The sequence below is a fragment of the Chelon labrosus genome, assembly GCF_963514085.1.
Source record: "Chelon labrosus genome assembly, chromosome: 13".
Taxonomy (NCBI): Eukaryota; Metazoa; Chordata; class Actinopteri; order Mugiliformes; family Mugilidae; genus Chelon; species Chelon labrosus.
Window position 1 is genome coordinate 8,455,803 of NC_140346.1, and position 23,139 is coordinate 8,478,941.

General features: G+C 42.5%; 1 protein-coding gene across 1 annotated transcript in view; it reads left to right on the plus strand.

The window, feature by feature from the left end:
* The window catches only part of lsamp (limbic system associated membrane protein), a 206,239-nt gene that overhangs the window by 157,541 nt on the left and 25,559 nt on the right, over positions 1-23,139 (plus strand). Inside the window, exon 4 of the mRNA XM_084558613.1 lies at positions 11,950-12,075. Within this exon, the coding sequence (XP_084414739.1) occupies positions 11,950-12,075 (126 nt within the window). The remainder of the gene's footprint in view (positions 1-11,949; positions 12,076-23,139) is intronic.

Here is a 23,139-nt window from a genome sequence, read left to right on the forward strand (position 1 = left end):
CCACTGATTCAACTGTGTTTTCAATTTGAAGGCCGTGGATTGTAGTACTATTGAATTATACTGGACGGCACATTGGTTAGCACTGATGCCTCACAGCAAGAAGGTTCCGGGTTTGAATCCATGGGCCGACTGGGCCTTCCTGTGTCGGCGTGGGTTCTATCCGGGTACTCTAGCTTCCTCCCACTGTCCAAAGACATGCTTGTTAGGTTCACTGGGGATTTTGGCCATAGGTGTGAATGTGAGTGTGAATGGTTGTCTGTCTCTCTGTGTTAGCCCTGCGATAGACTGCCAACCTGTGCTGGGTGTACCCCGCCTCTCGCCCGATGACAGCTGGGATAGGCTCCAGCAGACCCCCACGACCCTTAACAGGAATAAGTGGTTACAGAAGATGAATGAATGAATGAATTGTATTGAATTCCTATTATTCTGACAACTACATGTCAGTGTGAGCTAAACAAAACAAACACTTGAGTATGCTTTATGCTTTCTGTATATACTATAACATACAGTACAGTTTATGTATGTGCAAAATCTTCTTTCATAAAGACCATAAATTCATATGTGTTTCTTTGTTTTAACCAATGGCCTGTGATGTAGTGAGGTAAGAGAATGAATTTCACAGTCAAAGCCCAAAGCTGTTTTGTTGTTTACTCTTTCCTGCGTGTGTCCCAGGGAGTGGGACAGAGTTTGCTGCAGTAATCCTTGAATCGTAATGAACAGTTTAGCTTGACTATAAAGCAATCTGACAGAATCCAGGTGGGCGAGGTTGCATCCTGTATTACGTGCTGCCTTCCCTGCTTCTGTTCAGAGGCTAATTTCATGCCCAATACGCCTGTATTTGAGCTGGACCAAGGAAGCATGTTGGTGTATTTTTGATACGTTTGAGAATATAACAACTGTGATTGTAAGAAAGGGAGTACAGAGCGGGAGAATTGCAGCGTGGGAGACGGAAAAAAGTACTTCTGAATATTACATTCTCAAGGGAGGTATACTGTAGGGCCCTGGCAGATGTAAGCAGCAATACAACAACAGTTACTGCGTGATCCTGAAACACAATTCATCAGCTTGCTGCATTTCTGTCCAACAATTCTTGTTACACTGCAACTGTCGAACCAGTCTCAGAACTTTCTCTTTTTCTTTTTCTTCCTTTTTTACCTTTTCCATTATGAGTGTTCGCAGCATTTATCGTCTCCCCCCATGCTGTGGCTGTTGTTAAACTGAACAAGGCTCTTTTGAAAGTCCCAAATCAAACACAGTGGTTGTGAGTCACAAGTGAATCACATTTAGCAGTATCTTAACTTCTTTCTCCATTATTTATTTATTTATTTATTTATTTGCTCATTTGCACAACAGGTTGTCCTACATTTAGGCTGTGAGTGCCTTATATAAGCACCTTGTTTATCATACAGTATATGGCAAACAAACTGAGCAAAGATTGTCATTGTAGTTTGTTCTAAATGACCATATTTGTGCTCGTGGAAGTGTGGAGCAGCATATATATTTTAACCTATCTATTGATGCTTTCCTCTTTAAATCTTGACAGACATTAACATCAGCCTTATTGCCTGGCTTAGCTGGTCTCAGTTCTCATCAGAATACCAGTCTCAGTTTTTATTAAAATATGAGTCTGGTACCACTCCTTCGGGATTTCATTATGGAGTGTGTTTCAACCAATACACTGAAAGAAATTCATCTGCATGCAACTGTACACCCACGGCCAGTCAGTGCAATGAAGCACGCAACATTAAGCGATTAAGGCACTCTTGACAAAAGGCTTAATCGCGGTTAATTGTTTGTCGTCTTTTGCTGCCAATATCTTTTACAATGGACGCGATAGCGGACCATAAACAACTCGCTTCTCCGACAGAAGCCAAATTCAACCCAGTGGCACTCAGGTGACGTCTATGACCACGTATCTGTCACTCTCCTGTCCATCAGCGAATAAAGCCCGCCCCAAACGGCCTGGCAGATCTTTGTCCGAACTTAATCAGTTCCCAACAAATGGGTTCCAGACCATTTGGGGGAGGAAAAGTTGGTTGGTTTCAAGCAACGTTGCAAAATCTTGAGAGGATTGCAAGGTTTCTTTCATGTGCACAGGGACACTGCTAACAGTTAATACAACATAGTTACTGTTATGGTGCAAATGTAAATTGTAAGCCTGTGACAGTTGAGAACTGGATGCACACTACCATTCTCCTCTACCAACCTATTTACAAAGAGAGAACACTATTAATGCAGTGATATTAATATTTGAAAGATGCACGGCTTTCTGGAACCACAGTGACTCCCAGAGTCCAGCATAACTAGTAAATGTGTGAACAAACAATCACTGACTTTAGACAATGGAGAACTAATCTGTAAAGTAACAAATCTCTGCCTCCAGAATAATGCTGGTGTCCCTATACATGTACATAAATCAGCTTTATTGGCCAGGTATATACTGTATGCACAAATACAAGTAATTTATTCTACTTAACCCATACATTTGTAGAGGGTAGGGTAGCCATACTAGGCACCCAGTGTTTGCATGCCTTGCTCAAGAGAACTTCATCCATGGATGTAGAAGGGATTTGAACCAGTGATTCTACAGTCCCAAGTCCACATCCCTAACCCCCCACTGTCCTTTCATATATGACGATATATGATATGATAGCTTCTTAATGGCTGCTTGTTTGTATTCATAATAGCTGGTTCTAACACGTAGCCCCTTATTGCAGCCATGCACAAAGCCAATATGCGGGGCTTTTCACCTCATATTATCATTTTGAAGACTGAGCACATTATTGCATTGATAGCTGCAACAGACACTAGTTGCAAATAATAGGTCTCTGTAAATCTAGCCAGCGATAAAAGGAAAGTGAATTATTAATCATGCAAAGGTACAAGTTCATTGCCTTCCTTTCCCACCTTTGTGAATAGCTTGTCACATGGATTAAAGAACTGCCTGTGGTTCTATGTCTCTCTCTCTCTCTCTCTCTCTCTCTCTCTCTAATATGCAGGCTCACAGTTAATGCGCAAAACCTGCAAACACAAACACACTCCCTCCTAATTACTCTTCACTGCCGCTCTCTGCTCCGTCTCACTCTCTCTGTCTTTAGCTCCTGTGTCTGTCTTTCATTCTTTGAAGTTTGAAATTGGAGTTGAAAGCGAGGGCAGTGTATTTATACCGTTTTCATGAGACGTCTATTAATTTTTGAGGGCTTGAAAAGCCGAACCAGACAGGAGACCGTTAGCTGCAGAGAGCGTTGTGTTGTTGTTGTTGTTTATAAGAAAAACCTGCGAAACCTGAAGTGGCCTGAGTGTCCCTGTAAACTGCAGTGTGGGGTTCGATTATGAATGGAAATAACCTTGGATGAAAAAGGAGGATGTTAAAAAGAAATGATAAGTGTAAATTCTCCATGGTGTAATCCTAGGAGTGTATATGTAAGTGTGAAAGCCTGTGCTATAAATTGCCCAATCCTGGCAAAAGAGGAAACAGCAGAATTTACAGTGTGCCTCTATAGAACCAATCCTGCCTGCTGATGCAATGGTAAAGTACTTTTCAAAAAGCTGCCCTTTCCACCATTGTTCCTTGAAGGCTGACCTATGACTAAGATTACAATTCACTCCTTTTTTCTCCCTCCTCTCCCTCCACCTCTGACAGCTGGACACCAGGCACTGTATGGCGGCAAGAGCCGAAATGTCATTCACACTTCTTTCCTTCACTATTGTCTTGCTTTGTTCATCGCGCTCTCCTTTTCTCACCCCATCTCCCCTCCTCCCCCCACTTATAGAGGTGTCAGGGTTATCAGAGTATGAGCGGTTGTTTCCACCCCGATCCATTTATATCGGTGCTGCCGAGGATTAATTCTCCAGTCTCACATTCGACTCAGCCAATCAACTCCTCACATTGGTTGTTTCTGAGGTGGAGGAAGAGAAAAAAAAAAGGGAAAAGCCAATTGGGTTCTTTGTCACCTCAATCGAGTGGCTTCACGCCGCCGTCTCCCTGTTCTGTCTTGCAATATCTGGAAAACTCATCTTCATTTTGGCCTGGTCATTTGACTACGGCAATAACTCTGTATGACTTCATTTAAAATGCAGTTTGGCACAATTGTGACTGGCTTGTCAGTTGGTATTAGAGAGATGGGTTACTCTGGGATATGTTATGTGTGCGTGTGTGTGAGAGGGAGGGAGGGAGAGAGAGAGACCGAGAGAGAGACCGAGAGAGAGAGATGTTTGTTGGGGGAAAACTGTTAGCGATGCTGTACAGAGACAAAGCTTCAATAATACCCTTGCTGGAGAAACAATCTGAAAGAGACAAACATTGAAATATCGTGTCTTGGAAAACGCGGTCGATGTGGAGGAACAGGCCAGCTATATTTCAGTTCAACACAGCAAGTCCTATTAGAGTTAAATAGCATATGAATCCCCGCTAGACGCAGGTTTTGTAAATGTGTTTGCCGCCCGGCTTCCTGGGACGCTTTCAGCATAGATTTTCCATGTATTTCCGTTTGTTGTGTAGCCAGTGAGGTCAACACAAAAACCTCAGTGATTTTTTTTTCTTGGAAACCAAATTAAGTCTTTAAATTGGCTTTAGATAGGAACCTAAATTAAAGGTGTAAAACTGGAAATATGCCTCACTGCAAGAGGAAGCCAAAGTGCCTGCTGGCGTGGGTAACACCCACAACAGGAGCACAGCTATAGCACAATCTTTACCGTGTGGGCCACAAAGTAACTTAATGAAGCAGTTGGGGTTTAAATGCCCTGTAATTGACAACAGTTGTGGTGAGCTAGAAGAGTCTGTTACCGTTTACAGTGGCTCTTTACAACTGATTGTCCTGCTGCTGACAAGAGTTAAGCAGGTAACACATAAACCTTAATGGTCACGTATCAGTAAATGACTGCGATGGTTAAATACACTTACCAGGTCATTAAATACACTAATTAACATTCATTCATTTTCTGTAACCACTTGTCCTCTGGAGGGTCGCGGGGGAGACTGGAGCCTCGCCCAGCTGTCATTGGACACCCTGGACAGGTCGCCAGTCTATCGCAGGACTAACACAAAGAGAACATGCAAACTCCACCCAGTCAGCCAGAACCTTCATGCTGTGAGGCATAAGTGCTAACCATCACTGTGCCACGCACTAATAAAAACAAAATATTCTAATCTAACAGTCCTGTACTAAATCTTACCTTCATGAAGTTCATGGTATTAGGCATTGTTTTCAAATAACTGTTGATTCAGTTGTGTTTAATTTTAGAGACTGTCGTTTGTGCTACCATTGAAATAACTGTGTTGCACCAACACATGTTTTGGCAACCCCATTTTAGTCAGTGAGCATGGCTAAATAGCACACTTGTGTTTTAATTCAACCCAGGTTAACAGCACCACAAACCACATCCTCCAAAATGAGCATCCAGTTGAATTACCACCTTTCTGGCACTGTTTCAACATAAACTGAACTGAACTGAACAGTCATAAAGAGGGATTTGGAGCCTGTTAGAATGCATTAGTCTTCACTATTGTACCTAATGCTTTGGCAGGTGGGTGTAATTATGAACCTGATGTGCAGTGATTGCAGATTGTTATTTCAAATCTGCCAATTAAGTTTTATTGCACTGCAGATTAAACCTACGCAGCCTTAACTGTTTTGCAACCCCCAAAAATCCACACTTACAGTATACATACAGTCCATACATGCTCTCTGATGCTTACTAAAGAGCTCTTTCTTTCTATGAGGACGCATGATGACGTAGACACCAGTGTGGGCTTCAAAGTACGTCGTCCGTCTTAAAAAGATTCAAGTCTAATTTACCACATCAAAGAATCTGCAGGATTACATTTGAACTAAAACAAGGATTTCTGTGTCTACAATAGAGCCCGACCGATATTATCGGCCGGCCGATATATCGGCCGATATTCGGCATTTTCAAAACTATCGGTATCGGCATTTATAATGGCCGATAAATGAATATTTCAAAAATAAAATAAAAACGAAACACCCTTCAACCATGTCATGAGTGTTGGCGTTGTATAGTTTAGTTTGTCCACCAGAGGGCACTCTACACCGTCCCTGTTGGCAACACTCCAGCCAGAGTCGGCAGAGAGAACCAGTTATCCGCGAGTAAGATCATCGGTGAAGTGTGTTCGTGGTGAGTTGGTCACGAGACATACATTGCTTGAATAACAATTAAAAGAACATCCCCATCAGTTCTCTTAACTCAAATAAGCATGACAAAATTCGTGACTATCATGTCCAGTTTTGCTGCTGTTAAATAAGCCGAGAGTGAAGCGGAATTAGCTAGCGGCTAGTAGCTAGCGGCTAATTACGTTACGTTGTTACAGTGTAGTTGACTGACTGTCCTTTAACTTCTGACAATGTGACTGAAGTATTTCTTTAATAGCGTGACAGTTATAGCAATGAGACGTATCATCTCTCCTTGGCCTGTTATATTGAAAATGTATGTTTTACAATTTGCAGTATGACGTTATCCATTGCTAAATTATGGCTCATCATAGACTAGCTAACCACAAAGCTAGCTAATGCCACTATCAGTGGAAGACCGCTAACGTTAACATTAATGAGCTTGGAAACCACAACGAACTTATTCTGCCTAAATAAAGTACTGTAATGATTACTGTATTTATAACTAGCATATCTCTAGTTACAGTCCCTGCATTGTAAAATGTAAGTTAGACTTGCGAGGAGTGAACATTTAGACATAGAGAAAAAGTATCAAACGTAGCTTGTGCATAAAAGTTAGCTTTTCTTTTACACGTGTGTGAAATCCAATGACGCCAAGTGTGCGTTGCAGACTGTCGTTCAGCCGCAGCATTAACGAGTCACATAATGGATTTAGATCGCTAAATAGTAGGTTTTAGAAGGCAGGCAGCAACTGATGATTGAAAATGGTTTGATGTAGCTTGATGGAAAGAATTTAAAAAGTGCAGGTAAAGGGATGCATTATCATATTATTTTAGTTAAAACTCATAAATAACTACAAATAACTAATGTTAGGGAAATCAGTTAATGTTTTGTTGCACGTTTCTGGAAAAAAAAAATATCGGCCGATATATCGGAATATCGGTTTTTAAAACCAACAAATATTTGTATCGGTATCGGCCTTCAAAATCCTTTATCGGTCGGGCTCTAGTCTACAATTGTAAATTTAGTTTACAAATGGACGTGTTGAGGCCAAACAATATAGACTTTCAAATTAGTAATAGTTATTCATAAATGTTCAGTGAACGAAAGTAATTTAGTATGCAGTTTAGAAAAAATAGAACTGTGGCTATTCAGCGTAATTAGCCATTGTGGGTTTAAGACAGATGATTTAATTTGCAAAACAATACTGAAAATCATCCCGTGCTACATGTGTCACTGTTTCTTTTTCAATTTTTCTATCAAGAGTAAAGACATTTTCCATACTGTAGCAATTAAGGTCATATTAGACTTACTTTATTCATCCACAAGGGAAATTTCTTGTCACAGTAGCTCAGTTGCACATTAAAAAACACTCTTGTGAACCACAAGTAAAAAGAAAAATTAAAGTAAAACAAAATAAACTAGTTTAAGTAGTGATGCACCGATGTAAAAATTCTGGCCGATACCGATAACCGATGTTAATATTGCTGTTATGGCCGATACCGATATTTACCGATGTCGATATATATATATGAAACACATTTTTATGATAATCAAAATCATTAATCATCAATAAATCATTTTTTTCTTTTACTTTTGCATTTTATTTTCAGAAATGACTGATACTGTATTCTGATAACATTGAAAAATATTTAAGGTACAGTAGTAGGCCTAGTTTGGTCATTTTTCAAAGTCTTTGAAGAGGATCCTATGCTGTATGTAATGACTGTGAAGGCCGGGTGATGCGAGGGGGAGCTCGTGTCAAATCGTTCAACACAACCAATTTGATCACCCACTTAAAAAACAAGCATCCCGAAGCCTACAAAGAATATGAAAAACTAGCTAATGCTAAGCAGCGGAAGAAAGCTACTGCTATCAGAGCTAGTGAGCGGAGCGCGAGCGAGCGAGGGGCGGAGCGGATGGAATTTTGGTGGCGCGCGGAGCGCTTGTTAATTTAGAGGCCGGAGCGGGCGCTCTGTTCCGCTCCGATACCGCTCACACCACCAGCCTGACGCGTGCCCAAATCCACCCAGAATTAATTTCTTCCTAATAAAACCAAAACCGTTCATTTTCAAAAAAAATGCCATGGCAAGATGGAGTTCGTGAAATATTTTAGAAAGGAAACTGATAGGGTTATTTCTCCCTCTTTTAAATTGGAGCGAGCGTGGAGCGATTTCGCTGCAGCGGGGGAGGACTTTTAGGTGGAGCGGGCCGGGGAGCGAAATTGAGCGGAGCGGCCTGACGTGAATTTGAGCGGAGGAGCGGCCCACTGAACAGCCACCTGAGCGAGGAGCGGGACATTCGCACCGCTCAGCTCCGCTCACTAGCTCTGCACACACATCAAATACACAGGAATAATTATCGGCCTGTTCACATCGGCTCTATTTTTACACCTGACCGATACCGATGTGTAAAAAAATGACCATATCGGCCGATATTATATCGGCGGCCGATATATCGTGCATCACTAAGTTTAAGCAAAAAAATTTACAAACTTTGCATATGAACAACTAAACAAGAAATAGAGACAGAAGTAAATATACATTATATACATAGGAAGGATTAATAAGGTGCAATAATGTGCATTAACATTAATAAGTTGGAGTTCTCCATTACAGAAAGGTGAGTTGCTGTACAGCTGGACTGAGGAGGGTATGAATGTCCTGTAGCGTTCACTGTGGGAGCAGAGCTGGATCAGTCTGTTGGAGAATGAGCTCTAGGCTATTCACACAAGGCACGGTTGTCTTGTGTTGTCCCTCCCAACACTCATACTGTCCTCCTGTCACACTGCTCTGTGTTCAGGTTCAAGATTTTTTCTGTGTTGAATTAAATCACTCTTAAGCAGTACAATGAGTTGTGATGAGTTGCAGGTCTGGGCACAGTTAATATTCAGATCAGATGCGTACTGTGTCCTACTTAACAGTGTCTGTGCCCACCTCTTAAAGCAGGCCAAGCAAAATAGACTGACTTGTGCTTGAGACAGGAACTGAGCAACCACACTAGTGAAACCCAATTGGTCTTTGATGGTCATGGCATAAATGCCCTATGTCAGTACACTCTAAGGTCCTGTTCAGACGTTGCATTAACGTCCATCCTGGGAAATTCAATTCAATTTTATTTTATTTATATAGCGTCAATAACAATACAAACTGTCTCAAGATGCTTTACAAAACCCGGCCTGAAACCCCCAGAGCAAGTCTGAAGGCGACGGTGGCAAGGAAAAACTCCCTTTTAACAGGAAGAAACCTTGAGCAGAACCCAGCTCATATGGAGGGACCCATCTGCCTAAGGCCAGCCGGGTACAGACAGAAAAGAGAGAAAAGAACAGCAGGAGGAACGATGATGATACAAATACAACATACAGCTGATGATGTTAATGACAGTTTGAGAATGTAAGAGATAAATTACTTGTCACAAAGTGATCAGCTTTTAGCACCTGTGTTCACACCATTAACATGCGTCTCCACATGCATCTCCAGCCAGCTCTTTAGATCGGATCTCAGTTTTGTGCTCTGTACGTAAATAATCTTATTTGGGGCGCAGTAGACTATTTTAACACCAGCTGTTTCTAATGGATCTCTACCACTGTCTCAGAACCATGAACAGCTCCGTTTTTTGCATGTGCGACATGACTTGGGTACACACGTTATTATATATTGATCTCTGCCTTGACATTAGTTGGACATGCACAAAACTTAGGTTATAACTCCACCTCTGGAAGCTTCCATACGCACCATTATCTCCAATGATAAAGGTAAATCAAGACACAATATATATCAACATAATCACATTTATGTTCCCACATGTACTGTACTGTGGTCACGTCATCTTATCCCCAGGACAGATGTTAAAACTGTACAATATTTGAGCAGGGCCTAACAGAGGGTTCATGACACTCTTTTTGAGCACACCCTAAAATATAATGCATAGATAGGTAAAATATTGATAACCCTAAATAAACCATGAACAACTGAGTTGTTTAAGTTTGGGTGCAAAGTTTGAATCACCTCCTAGAGCTTTTCGTGAATTTGTTCAGGCAGGGTCACAAAGGGGCAGGTGGTCTAGCAAGCCTTTTGTCCACACATGGACATTTGTGTATAATTCACAGATTGACTTTGAATGACTAGCTGGTATCAATGTGTTTGGTTCACAGCCAGGGCTGGATGCAGGTCGAGATTGGATCATAAATCTGGCTGCATGAACAATGGCTGACCTCGAAAACAAACACATCAGTTAAGTCCAGGAAGTAAACCTAGAGGTTAGGCGGGTCAAATACAATGTTGCTCTTTCTAAATGCAGCGTGAGATCATGCCCACGATCACATGCACCAGTATGAAATTACACAGGCTCAAGAATACCACGTCTCTTCTTACATGTAAAGTAGGCAGAGGACTCACAAGTTTCATTTTTTAGTATAACCAGGGCTATTTGAAAATGAAGGGCCATTTCTATTAGAGACAAATTTCCAGGTGTCAGATATGAGGATATTTTTCTATTGGGAGCACTAAAATTACACTTGCATTAACTAATTGGTATCATGCTTCACCGTCACTGACTCATTCTGCAGTGGTGTAGCCAAGCCGTCTAGTAAGATCTGATCATATCCATTCACAGATTCATTTTAACAGCACATCCACATACCATGAGCTCAGACATTCATACCGGCTAGGCTTACTGCCATGGTGCCCTTCACCGCCCCAACCTACATCTTACTTGGTGTAGTTTAACTTTCATTTATTGAGAACTCAATGTTCATCTATCCGATCTAAACATTTCTCGTTTTCTCGACTTTTCTACAAGATCTCACTCTACAGGCATTTGTTATAATTCCGGATGAGAAGATAGCTTATCACAGAACAGTAGACATCGCAGTTTTAGAGAAAAATACAAAGTACTCCTCTTTGTTTGCCCGCATGACGCTTGATGGCACATTCATCATGTTTCAAGTCATTGATCATTATTTGTGTTTCTGGCCCCATATTTGCATATACAATATCCCAACCACTTCATCCACGGTTTGTGAAAACAGTGATGTATGCCCCCTACATCTTTCATGACTGATTGCATCTTAGCTGCTGACTCTGACTTTAAAGCTGACTGTACCCTCTTAATTCATCTGAGCTGTTGTTTTTATGTTTTTGCCACAGTAACAGCCTCTCCCTTTATCTCCCCTCCTCCCCCTGTTTGTTTGTGTGGGAGCGATGGCAAAGGAGCAGAGGGGGATTGCAAGGAAGGGTGATCGCTAAGCACTACATGCTGTATGTTGAAAGGAAACACCGGTGTCACGCTCGCATGCACGTAGAAAAGATCCTTTCTTTCACCTTTACATTTTGAATAAATCCTGCTTTCTTGAAGCTGTGTGTCTGTGCCAAGCATCTGGTGGGGTCCCACATGACAAGAGAGGCAATCTGTTTTCATGAGCTCCGATCCCGGGGCAGGAGATTAAATTGCTTAGTTGGATCTTGGGTTGAGAAAGTTTACTGTAAGTATCTTTGAGGGCTATAGCAGTTCTGCAAAATTCTACCTTTTAGCTGAGACAATCAAGGTCAGCTTGTGTTTCCATTTAACAATGTTTATACCTATAGTGTCTGTAAAGATAGGGCAAAAGCTGTTATGGGTGCAAAGTATTAATTGTGGCCGACTGGTTGTGTCTTTCACGGAACACACCATTTTTTTTAGGGAAACTGTCTTTTAGAGACATAAATAAAACTTCTCTTGTTTGCAGAGTTGCATAAAATGAGCACAAATTTGGACTGGTGTTTGAGATTAGAAATGTTCTTCTCCTTATACTTAACCTTGTTTTCATCTCTTGTGTTTTCAGTTCCAGCCAACATCTACAAGGTGTCAGAAGACATCACAGTGAATGAGGGCAGTAACGTGACCCTCAGTTGTTTGGCCAGCGGCAGGCCAGACCCAGCAATCACCTGGCGGCTGCTCAACCCCTCAGGTAAGACCCGTGCAATCAGGACCCATTATCAGTATAGACGTCTGACCAGCGGTGGGCCAGATTTTCACATCATCCAAATGTCAACATTGTGACTCAGAAAGCTCTCCTTCTTACAACAAGCAATTCAGCACAAGCTTTGCCTTAAAGCACAGACATAGCATACACAGTTGTCACACAGGCACATCTCTCCATATAAGTGCTTTCTTCAGATATTGACAACAATATCACTTATATTGCTTTGGGATTTAATCCAATTTCAGAGACAAGATAAATGTCCCCAACTGCTGATAAGTTTCTGGTGTGATGGATGAAGATGTTTGAGTTGACAACATCTCAGTTCGATAACAGCCTCGCACTGTTTGAAAGCCATTCTGTTTGTGGTGTCTTTATCAATTACTGCGTCAGTTTGTCAGCTCTCCAGACATCTTTTATCAAATACATCTGTTTCCTGCACCTGGAAACTGAACAACTTGGTGCATTTGCCATTGTCGTCTATTTGCATTAGAGCGGAGTGATTTGCTCAGCCTAATTCGGCGTGCCATATGGATCTGACTGGCTGCTTTGCAGAACTGTGGTGAAAGCGGAAAAAGCTCCTTTTCATTTTCTTTCTGCAAAGCTGAACGCACGTCTTCGAAGTTCAGGTGGCTGACAAAGTTACTGGCAGTAAAGGTCTTTTGTAAGTTTAACTTTTGTTTAGAGAATACGTGGTTAGAGGGAAGGAAAAAGCAATATCCAATAGCAGATTTCTCAGGCTAGAGCCTCAATAACTACGCCTCTGCAAGTGCTGTATGATATTTCTATAAGGTAGCTTTTCTTTTTATTATTCACTTTGTCTATATTTTACTGAGGAGGCAGGGCCACCTTCGACAAGTCTTCATTCTTTACTGAAACAGTGTGATAGAAGAAAAATCCTGTCGCCGTCCTGGCAGGATTAGATCGTGTAAATGTTCACACGGACATGTAGCTCCTGAGATGGGGGCCCAACGACATTCGCAAACTCTGGCACTGTTGTTACATTTGCGTCGCTGTTTTGGAGTGACGTTCTACCTGGAATTCATAAGTATAACCCAGTTCAGGAGAGCGTGGGGCACCGCTGAGAGAGATAATAATGTCTGGCAGCCCGCGTTCTTACAGCTTCACGGCTTTAGCCGCCTGGGCGGTAATGCCGCTTCGCTTAGTTAGAGAGGCTCACAATTATTTGCTGGGGCCACAGATGTTCCTGAGTAAAAAGTGCCAGCCCAAGTAAAGACTCAAGTCTTTTCTTCTGAACAGGAGTCAACCCTTAATTCTACAGTATGAGTAAGATCAAGTTCAAACACATATATAATAGAACCTCCATTGAGATTACAAAAGCAAGATATGTTTTAAATAAGCAAGCAAAGGCAAACAATATGTATAATCCCTTATAAGGGCTGGAGACTATCCCAGCTGTTACTGGGCGAGAGGCGGGGTACACCCTGGACAGATCGCCAGTCTTTCGCAGGGCGAACACAGAGAGACAGACAACCATTCACACTTGCACACCTACGGCCAATTTAGAATCACCATCAGTGCTAACCACCACACCTCTGTGCCGCCCATAATCCCTTATTATCTCTCAGTTATTTTATTATTATAAGTTAAAGTCCATTTTTTTTTTTAAGTCAAATTGAGTGTCTAGACTGTGACTCAACCGTGATTCACTAGCACCAGTGCCAAAGCCTGGCTGAAGCTCGTGCTTGCATGACCGCATGAATATTCACAATCGGGCCGATGAATTTATGCACATGTTGCTGTGCACGGATGTGTGAAAATTCAGTGGCATTCTTACACACGCAAGATAAAACTATAATATTCTTTATTCCTGACCACTGCATGCATGCATATCCCCGGGCTCAGATTCCCAGGTCAAATCACAATCCTAATACTCAGGACCACAAACACTAAAAAGATCACTCACAAAGTCATTCTTGTATAGTCTTAAATCCACATGAGATACCAGCCACCCAGAAATGTTGGTCTGACAGACAGGTGACACAGTGTAGAATAGAAATTATTATTGTACTGTTTATAAATTATTAAAGAGCATTCATTTGCATGGCCTGGAGAGACATGCTACCACATTTAGAGGCCAAGTTACATTATGTACTATTCCACAACAGTGTGCTGCACCGATAAGCAAACAGTTCCTGCTATGGATCGCTTTCAGACTTGTATGGAATACTCCTGAAATCTGGACCATGTTATCTCAAAACTCACAAAACACAACAAACAGTCAGTTTTAAATCAAAATGACAAAACTATAAAGCTGTAACCAAACTGAATATAATATCCCGGGAAGCCAATAAACAGTCGGCTCTGGATTATGTCTGTAATAAAGTTTTGCCTGTAAAACTTTCTTTTTTTCGGGGCTTAATAATAAAACCCAATCCCATACTATTTAAACAACCTGAGTGAGAAATGACGCCTCTAATGCTGCAAGTGAGGGTTTTCTGCCAAATGTTTTAAACTCATATTCCAGCCTAGGGTTTGTTTATGTGATAGTTGATGGCAATATTTCTCAGGGTGTCTACATTGATTATGGGTATCATCTATTTCTACGGGACCATCCAGGCTGAAACAAAGCGCTCCGCAATTGTATTTCTCTTCTCTCGTAGCCTCTTTTCCTTGGTTATCATGAGGCTAATTAGATTACAACTGACGTGTTTGGTTTCTTAATGGCATCCTTGGTAGACTGAACGAAAAACAGAAAGAGCAGTTTGAGTGCTGAGGATATGAGTGTATATACATACATAATTAGACTCCATCAGCGAAACTGCTCATGTTTGTCATTGAGACAAGAAGTCAGGCAGGTTATTGCTTGCACATCACAGAGCCACATTCGTAATTAAGTCATTGTGGGACTGAGCCGAATGAATTTTCCTGCGCTCTTAAAATACTTTCCTGGAGCGGGTCTGAAGCAGAGAATTTTGGACGTGCTGTGTGGAGACTGCAGAGAGCTATCAGATTCAATGAGGAATACTGCGGCTTGGTAAATATTACAGCCCTCTGAGCATGATCTGAGATGACAATGAGGCAGGAGATCCTTAATTATGAGTAAGGATGTGGACTTTTGCAGACAAACAAGGTACTCATTAGACTGGTACAATGACCAGCTCAGATAAAGGCTTTATATTTTGTCTAAGGATTACTCTGTCAAAGGAAATAACAAGCAAGGTTTAACAATTACCACAGTTCTGTTTTAAATAAACCAGTCAGGCCACTATTGGTCGGTGGATTTCATGCTACACCCAGGAGTTTGTGAATAGTGGGGCACAGTTCAAGTAGTTGGTTACTTTGTGGAGATGTTGGAGGTGTGTAGCCTGTTGTCTGCAGCTCTTCATCTAACAGCTCACTGTCACTGCTACCTGGTTAATTCAGCGTGCCCTTAAACATTTCAAACTGATCTGCTGTCAGGAAATGACAAAAATGGCCCTGTTTAGCAGACTAAACAGTCTACTAAAACACTTCTGATTGCTGATAGTGGCAAGCACCAACTCCAGTAACAAAACTTTTGCTGTTTTGTTAAGTGCTTTAAATGTGAAGCTGCAGAAAATCTTCAGTTTGCATTTGCAGCAATCTCTGAACTCATCGGCTATCCCCTGCATTTACATCCGCTTATTTGTTTATAAAGATTCCATTAGCAGTAATTTAATACAGCATTTATCTGAGAATGTCACCCAGTTCTTAATAATGTTAGTATAGAAATTTTGCAATGCTTTCATCAGTGGGCCATAGGGCCTGTCACCATTACGTTACTCATTTGTTGACAAATAGCGACTTAACGGACAGTTATTTAAATGAAAAATTAGATTGCAACAAGTGTTTTCCATGCCTATATTTCCCGAAACTTCACCAAGTTCATTTTGTGCTTAAACCCAAACCATCCACAACTATAACATTGTTGCAGGTTTATTTTTCAACAGTGATTTGCAATAGTGTTGGCCAGCAGTGCCAAATGATGCCATCCTGCTGACAGGGATGTCAGTCAGATCAGAACACCAGCTCTGCCATGTGTCTTACAAAAATGACAGTTTTGAAAAAAGGGAAAAGTGTTATTTGCCATATCATTTGCCTGTCTTGCTGTGCTTAAAAGCCCTCTGGCACATAAATCTTTCTTAGATGAATAGCATTACTGACTCTCTCATCATTGCACTTCATCCAGCTAATATGCGTTGTTAAAGTTTTATGCTTTCACTGCGCTGTATGGAAAAGTAAAAATATTTACTGCCGTCCGCTTCATTCGGTTCAGTTTAAGATTACTAGAGACCACAGGGCAAACAAAAGCAACACATCCGTCAGGTGGCTCATTAAACTTCTTCTGCTGACCACAGTCACTGAAGGCACAAAGGGAGACAGAAGATCTGGGGTGCAGACAGCGTATAATATGGTCTGCAGAGGCAGTGTGGCGTAGATTTCACCTGTATTAGACAGTGGGTATTTTGAAGCTAGAATGCGATCTTTTACTTTTTATCAAATCAATTTTGTTTTGCTTCTGTGCTGCTGTAAATATTGATTGAATAGCTTGAACTAGGGGGGTGGGAAAGGTAACGAGAAGTGATGAGATATTTATTGAAATGGAAGGAACCGAAGGCGATGAAAGAAAAGAGTGAGGAGAAGCACAGTATCCTTGTGTAAGAGAGAGACTGAGTGCACATCTGTGGTCTAGACCCCAGACCCTTCCTGCCACATGTATGTCCTTTGGCCTGCAGGTATGTTGGTGTTGGTGGCTTTGGCTGGCTGATTCCAAGCGTGTGTTTTATTTTAGCTCTCCCACGATCGTGGCTAAAGGTTGTAGGCTGGCTGGAACTCCTTGGTGGTGGGAGGCTGGTAGAATGGCGGCGCCCCATCGAGCATGATGAGGGAAGAAATGGAACCGCTGGTCAAGCAAGGAATTCTTCCCTGCACGCCTCCCAGACCACCAAAATAGAAGTCAGACAAGTATGAAAAATGCATGCCCTCTGGCTGGCTCTGGTTTTCCATGACACAAGGAGGACCCACGCTGTGCTGGAGAGAGGAGGAAGCTATAGGAGTTATGCTGTCCTCAGGGAAGGGAAAAAAAGCCAGTGGATGGAGAAAAAAAAGAACGTAATAGTTCTTTAGTATGCAAATGGCCGGTTTCATTAGACTTGCAGTCATTCTTGTCATTAGTTATAGTAACTCTAGTAGGTAATTAATGTTCAATTATGCATTCAAGATCCTCTCACCTCTCTGGTGTAATAGGGTTTGTCAGTCATTTGGCGCTGCAGGGAGGACAACCACATTGAACCTCGGATCTACTCAAGCAAAGACACACACATCTGGACTTCTGAGGAGTTTTCAGTGAGGGTAGTAAGACCCTCATGATTTAAATTCGAGTCATAAAGAAGCATTGACTTTTTTACGATACTGCACCCTGGCGGCAAAATGGACAAGTGGCTATAAAGAGCATCCTGTAACCAAAATATCATCAGTTTAAGCTCCTCAACACCTATTACCTGTCCATCAGCAGTCTTGTTTACCGCCGCCGTGTCCTTGAGCAACACATTCTTAAGGGGTTCTGGATAATGGCACCGGCTAACTGTAAATGGTTAGCTATGAATCTACCCCAACAGTTTCATTGCAACAAAGACATCTGTCCAAATGAATTGATTTGGACCGCAGCCCACGTTCCTACGCTATATGATCCCGCTGAATATTGAAGTCATAACCCTTTTATTACAGTGCTTGGCAGGGCAGCCATTTAGAGATTTGATGCTGAGTGCCCTTGACATCCCTCCACGCCGGCCTCGCCAGCATTGTCCGTGCTCCAAGACACGGGCTCGGGAAAATTTGCCCAGGTCTGTCACCTTGTCTGGAAAGCTCTCTCCCATTTCCTCTCGGCAACTATTTGTCTTTCTATCTTCAGCTGTCTGTCTGTCTTCCTCTCCCTCATTTTCACCCTCACTGTCTCCTTCACTTTCCATCATCCTCCCATCTATTCTTTCGGCAGAGTGTGACAGTCACTTCAATAGTCCTCTCTGCACCTCAACTCACTCTCTGCGGAGAGACATGGAACGGCGTAACACACTCATCTGTGTGCGCACACACGCACACACACACACACATCTGTGTCTCTCAGGAGGGAGGAGTGGAGCAGGCAAGAGTGCAGATACATAGGTGCCCCAGTAACTGCAAGTCTTGTATAGTAGGAGTGGGTGAGCAGATTAGGTGGGAGTCACACACACACACACACACACACACACACACACACACACACACATATCATTGTGTGCCAAGCTGTCAGTGACAGAGTGTAGCTGACAAGCCTGCTGATTGTGGGAGTGAAGTGTAAGGTGGTGACAGGTCCTTGTCAGAGCAACCCGGGTCAAACCTCCAGCTCCACATCTCCAGCTGTGTGCGAGAATGTGTGTGGGTGTGTGGGTGGGTGTGTTTAGGTGGGTGGTTGGCCACGCACACACGCACAATCAGTTTACCACCAGCCCTTTGGAAAAGCACGAGAAGACAGCTGCTCATCCGTCTCTCAGCAGGTCTCAGATCTGCTGACTGTCACTGTTCACTTGTTTGTTTACAATCAGCATCATCAGCAGCTGGTCTGAAATCAGTCTGCTGTCACGCCGTGCGCAGAACATCATGAGCACAGCTTGCCCCTCGTCTGCCTACCCTCATTAGGTGCAGTGACTGCAGGGCTGGCTGAACACTGGAGCTCACACTTGTTTAAAGTCACAACTGTACAGAAAGTCAGCACTTTTTTTTCCCTGGCCATAAGCACTTTTTCGAAAGCCCCGAGTCGCACAGCCCCTCAGGGAGGCAGTAGCCTGAAGTAGAACTGAACTCGTGATTTTGAAGGTTTCAGGTTTGAATCCTTGCACAAGCCAAGGAAACAAGAGCAGAGGAGAATGGAGATAGAGGAGAGAATAGCTGTTTCTCTGCTGCCCCTGATTTACCCTCCATTCACTGCTAAAAGCCAACATAGCACCTGTTGCTACAGTGAGGATGTCAGTGTAAGATGTTTACTCGTAGAAAGGAGACAACTGACAAATATAAGCAACAATCTGAATAAGTGAGCAGAGAAACAGCAAAAGCTACTCAATCCATAAAATAATGAGGATAAAAATGACAGCAGTCATACACTACAGTCTTTGCAGTCGCCAGCACTCAACCTAATTATAAGTGCCGGCGATGAAAGACTGCATGTGAAGTGATGAGATGTTATGTAGATTGCACTCCGCAAATGAGGGCGTGCTGCGTCCCGTGGAAGAAAGACGCTCATCTCTCCAGTATTCCAAAGAGGATTAGAGCTTTCAAGAGGCTTCACATTATTATGGACGGAGAGCTGTGCTGCAGCACTTCTGCTCTGAAGCCTAGTCGATGGTCTGTTGAACTCCCACCCCAAACTGTGCCGACTTTTGTGTGTCATTGGCTGTGTGTGCTGCGAGTAAAGATGTGGGACCAATTAAAAATACCAAAACTGAGTTTGAATGTTAACCAGTAATGACAGCATTTACACTGAAGGGCTGTAAGCCAACAATAATACATTTACTACAATGTGAAAGGATCAAGACAAACTGTGAGTGCTCAAATCAGAGCGCATGGAACTGTTTCAGACACCTCTTGTTGGTCTTCAATTTGGCCTCACATTTTCTATCTGTCTGCAGGTTGGTCTGATAGCCAGTAAAGTGTTCTGCAAATTTGTTATATCAATAGTCAGTCTCAACATGTTACTACTTTTTTCTCACAATTGCTGTCGTTCCCAAGAATAGTCTTAATGCCCTGAAAAGGCAATTCAAGTCTATGAAAATAGGACACTGTAAAATAGTTCTACCCGTGTGCCATGCCATCTGTCGTACAGTGGACGGAAATTGAGATGGCGCATTGCAGGAGTGAATTGATTTACTGGCGTATTCATTGCGCTGGTGTTACATTCAGCAGGAATATAAAAATGATAGAGTCATGGCCATGTGGAGTGATATGTGCACATGACAAGGGTAGATCCTTGGCCCACGTGTACCCTCTGACGACAGTTATCCCTAAAGCCAAACCTCAAGCCTTACATGTAGAGATACAGCAACGTAGTTAAGAGTCTTATGGGTGTACACACGACAACATTTTCTTTGTGCTATGACAGACGAAGGAAGGGAGAGGGGCCAGATAAAAACAGCGATAGACGAGTAAGTGGTGATACGCCGCGCCTGACCTTGCTCTCTTTGCTCAACACAAAGCCTCCTCTCCCACAGCAAACACAAGCCTATTGAATCTACCCAGGCAGTAATGAGAAGTCTTCCCACAACAATAGGCTTGATCCGTTTATCAGCCTTGTATAAGAAAAAGCGGACAACCCAACTCCCCCTTCATGGGAATTCAATCACTAAACCCTATTCTGTTATTTTAACAACAATTAATCTCATTTAAAGCCTCAGACTTGGATAGGGCAAGCGACCACGCGGCAGGCCACGACGAGCGGTACCCCCACCGAAGCTGCGAGGAGTCGGAGAGGAAGGAGGGAGTGGGAAAATGAGACCGAGTCAGGAACGACAGCGTTCAGAGGAGCAGACGGCTGCACCGCTTCGCTGTGCGCATCATTTCTGCGGCTCAAGAAGCGGCAAATAAACAGCCGTCTTGTTTTTGGCTCCAACACCTGTGTTATTTCTGCACTGCTGACAGCAGTGGCAGCCAATGGCTTGTGAATGGAAGTGGAAGTTCTTCTTTTCTCCTCAGGCTGCGGAAAAGATATCGTTCACGCAGGTTTTCTTTTGTTTTTTTTTTCTCTGTCTTTCTAAGGCAACCATTGCCTGAGTGTTTGCTCTGGGGGTTTCAGCCTGGGTTCTGTTCAGTGCCTAGAGACAGTTTGTATTGTTATTGACACTGTATAAATAAAACTGAATTGAATTGAACTGAATTGATAAGCAGTACTGCTGTCAAGCAAAATAACACTTTAAAATTCAGGTGATAAAATGCAGCACATTAACAATGGGAGACCCACTAGGATATTTTGGTACTTTTATTTCAAAGGATCTAAGACACTGCAGCTTGCAAGAGATTTTTCACCCTAACAAAGAGGAGAAAAGTGCTAGATATTTATTGTCATCAAAGGATATCTGTTATTTAAAAGCGACGTTTGACGCACAGAAATCACTTGATCTTTGAGCGAGCCCCTTTAAGATGTGTGTTGCACTGTGTTGCCCCGCAGATAGATATTTGCATTTCACGGTGTGTTTCGTTTTGGCAGCACACCGTCAATAAAGTCATAAGTGAGCTTAAGATTCATTCGGTTTCCGAGCCCAGTCATGTTTTAATTATCTGCACCGCGAGGGGCGTGTTGATGAGGAGAGTTGTTTAGTAATTATGCATTGACCTCTCATTTAAATCACTGCATTTCCTGACAGAAAGATAGTTGGCAAGTGTGTGCGTGTTAGATAAAGCCAGGACCAACTGCCCCAAACACAAATGTGCACATGCTCACACACACGTCATTGAAAGTCCAAGGGGCGTTGATGGGTGTGTGCACGTACATACACGAGCACACTCATGCAGACAAAAGAAAAGCAATGTCGCAGGGTCTTTTATGCTACTTGACTCTGAAGTTTCCCAAACCAGCTCCTTAACATAAATTAGCATTTGGAAAATAAACGTAGTGTTTCGCACTGTGGTAAAGTGATGCTGGTGAATCATGCATGAGAATATGCTAATGAGCACAATCCAGTTGAAGTTGCTGGTTTGTGCTTCACATTCCTCCATCTGTCCCTCCCTCCCTCCCCTCTCTTGCTTTGGGAGGAGGGAGGAGTGTGAGGATGTATGGACCTACAGGATGCTACCTGATGCACCCATACAACTGCCGTCCCCCAATCCTGCAGAGTGTTTTAATTGACATGGAAAAGTTGTAGTTGTTCCACACAAACTTAAAAGTTGCCAGTGCAATGCAAATCAGTATCCAGCAGGCATGTAGAAGTCAGAACTTCTTCCAGACTGCTCAGCTCAGCTTCCAAAACCCCGCTGTTGCATATTCCAAAGGCCGCTGGGCTTTCAACAGTGTAATGTGTGGGTAAAAAGGCAGCAATTATATGCATTGTCTTTTCAGAGCGGCCAGGACTAGCCTGCGTAGCGAATTAGAAAATGGCAGAAAAACTATTTTAGCTTGTTTTCCAAAATAGGGTTAAATACCAGTTGAAAGATCAAATTGAATTTCCACTCATTAAAAACAACAAGTGATGGACATTCACTGCTCGGCCATTCAAGCACAAACACTAAAGGTTTTGCACACTTTTTACTTTTTCAATTGGTATTCCAGAAAATGTTATATGCTTTCAAATGGTAATGGCTTGGGAGACAAGCTGGCTCAAGTGCATTACTTAGACCATCACTTCTCCGCTGCAGGGAGCCGTAGTGCAGTCGACAGCATAACTTAATCAGTCGCAGATGTTTCCTGTAATTCTCCGCTACTACATGGGCTCTGTACACAGTAATCACATTTTTCCATGTATCTCAGACAAGGGGATACACTTAAAGTAGTTCAAACAACACAGGCATTATTTTTTAACAGCTCCTAAAAGAATATAATAATAAAAGCAGCTTAGATATTAGCAGGTTTGGTGTAAAGTTCCCTCTGATAATCTTTAAATAGTTTCATTTTAAAGGTAGATGTGCAGACTCTAAAATGGAATATCTTATTACAAACACCAAAAATGAAAGCTGCATCCCAATGTAAAGTAGAACAGTTATATTTTATAGGAAAATGATATTCAGTATATTTTTGACGGGAGGATGCTTTATCTGGCAAAACTCCACAGTTCAGTGCTCTAAAACACCTTGTGCGACCACACGTTTCTATTCCAGGCAATGCTACTCCTTCAAAGTGGAAAATAGACAACGCTTTCCGCCACCCATTTCCCTCTGCGTTGCTCATTGTGAATTCTATTCTTAAAGTGGTTCAAGGCTGCTGACACTTAAATGCCCCCGACTCCAAGTATACCAGGTGAAAGCTGGAGAGAATCGCTTTGAAACACAGTGGAAATGTAATCAATAAATGTGCGCCGATCGCGCTGCGGTTTGGCGGGGATTCAAACACAG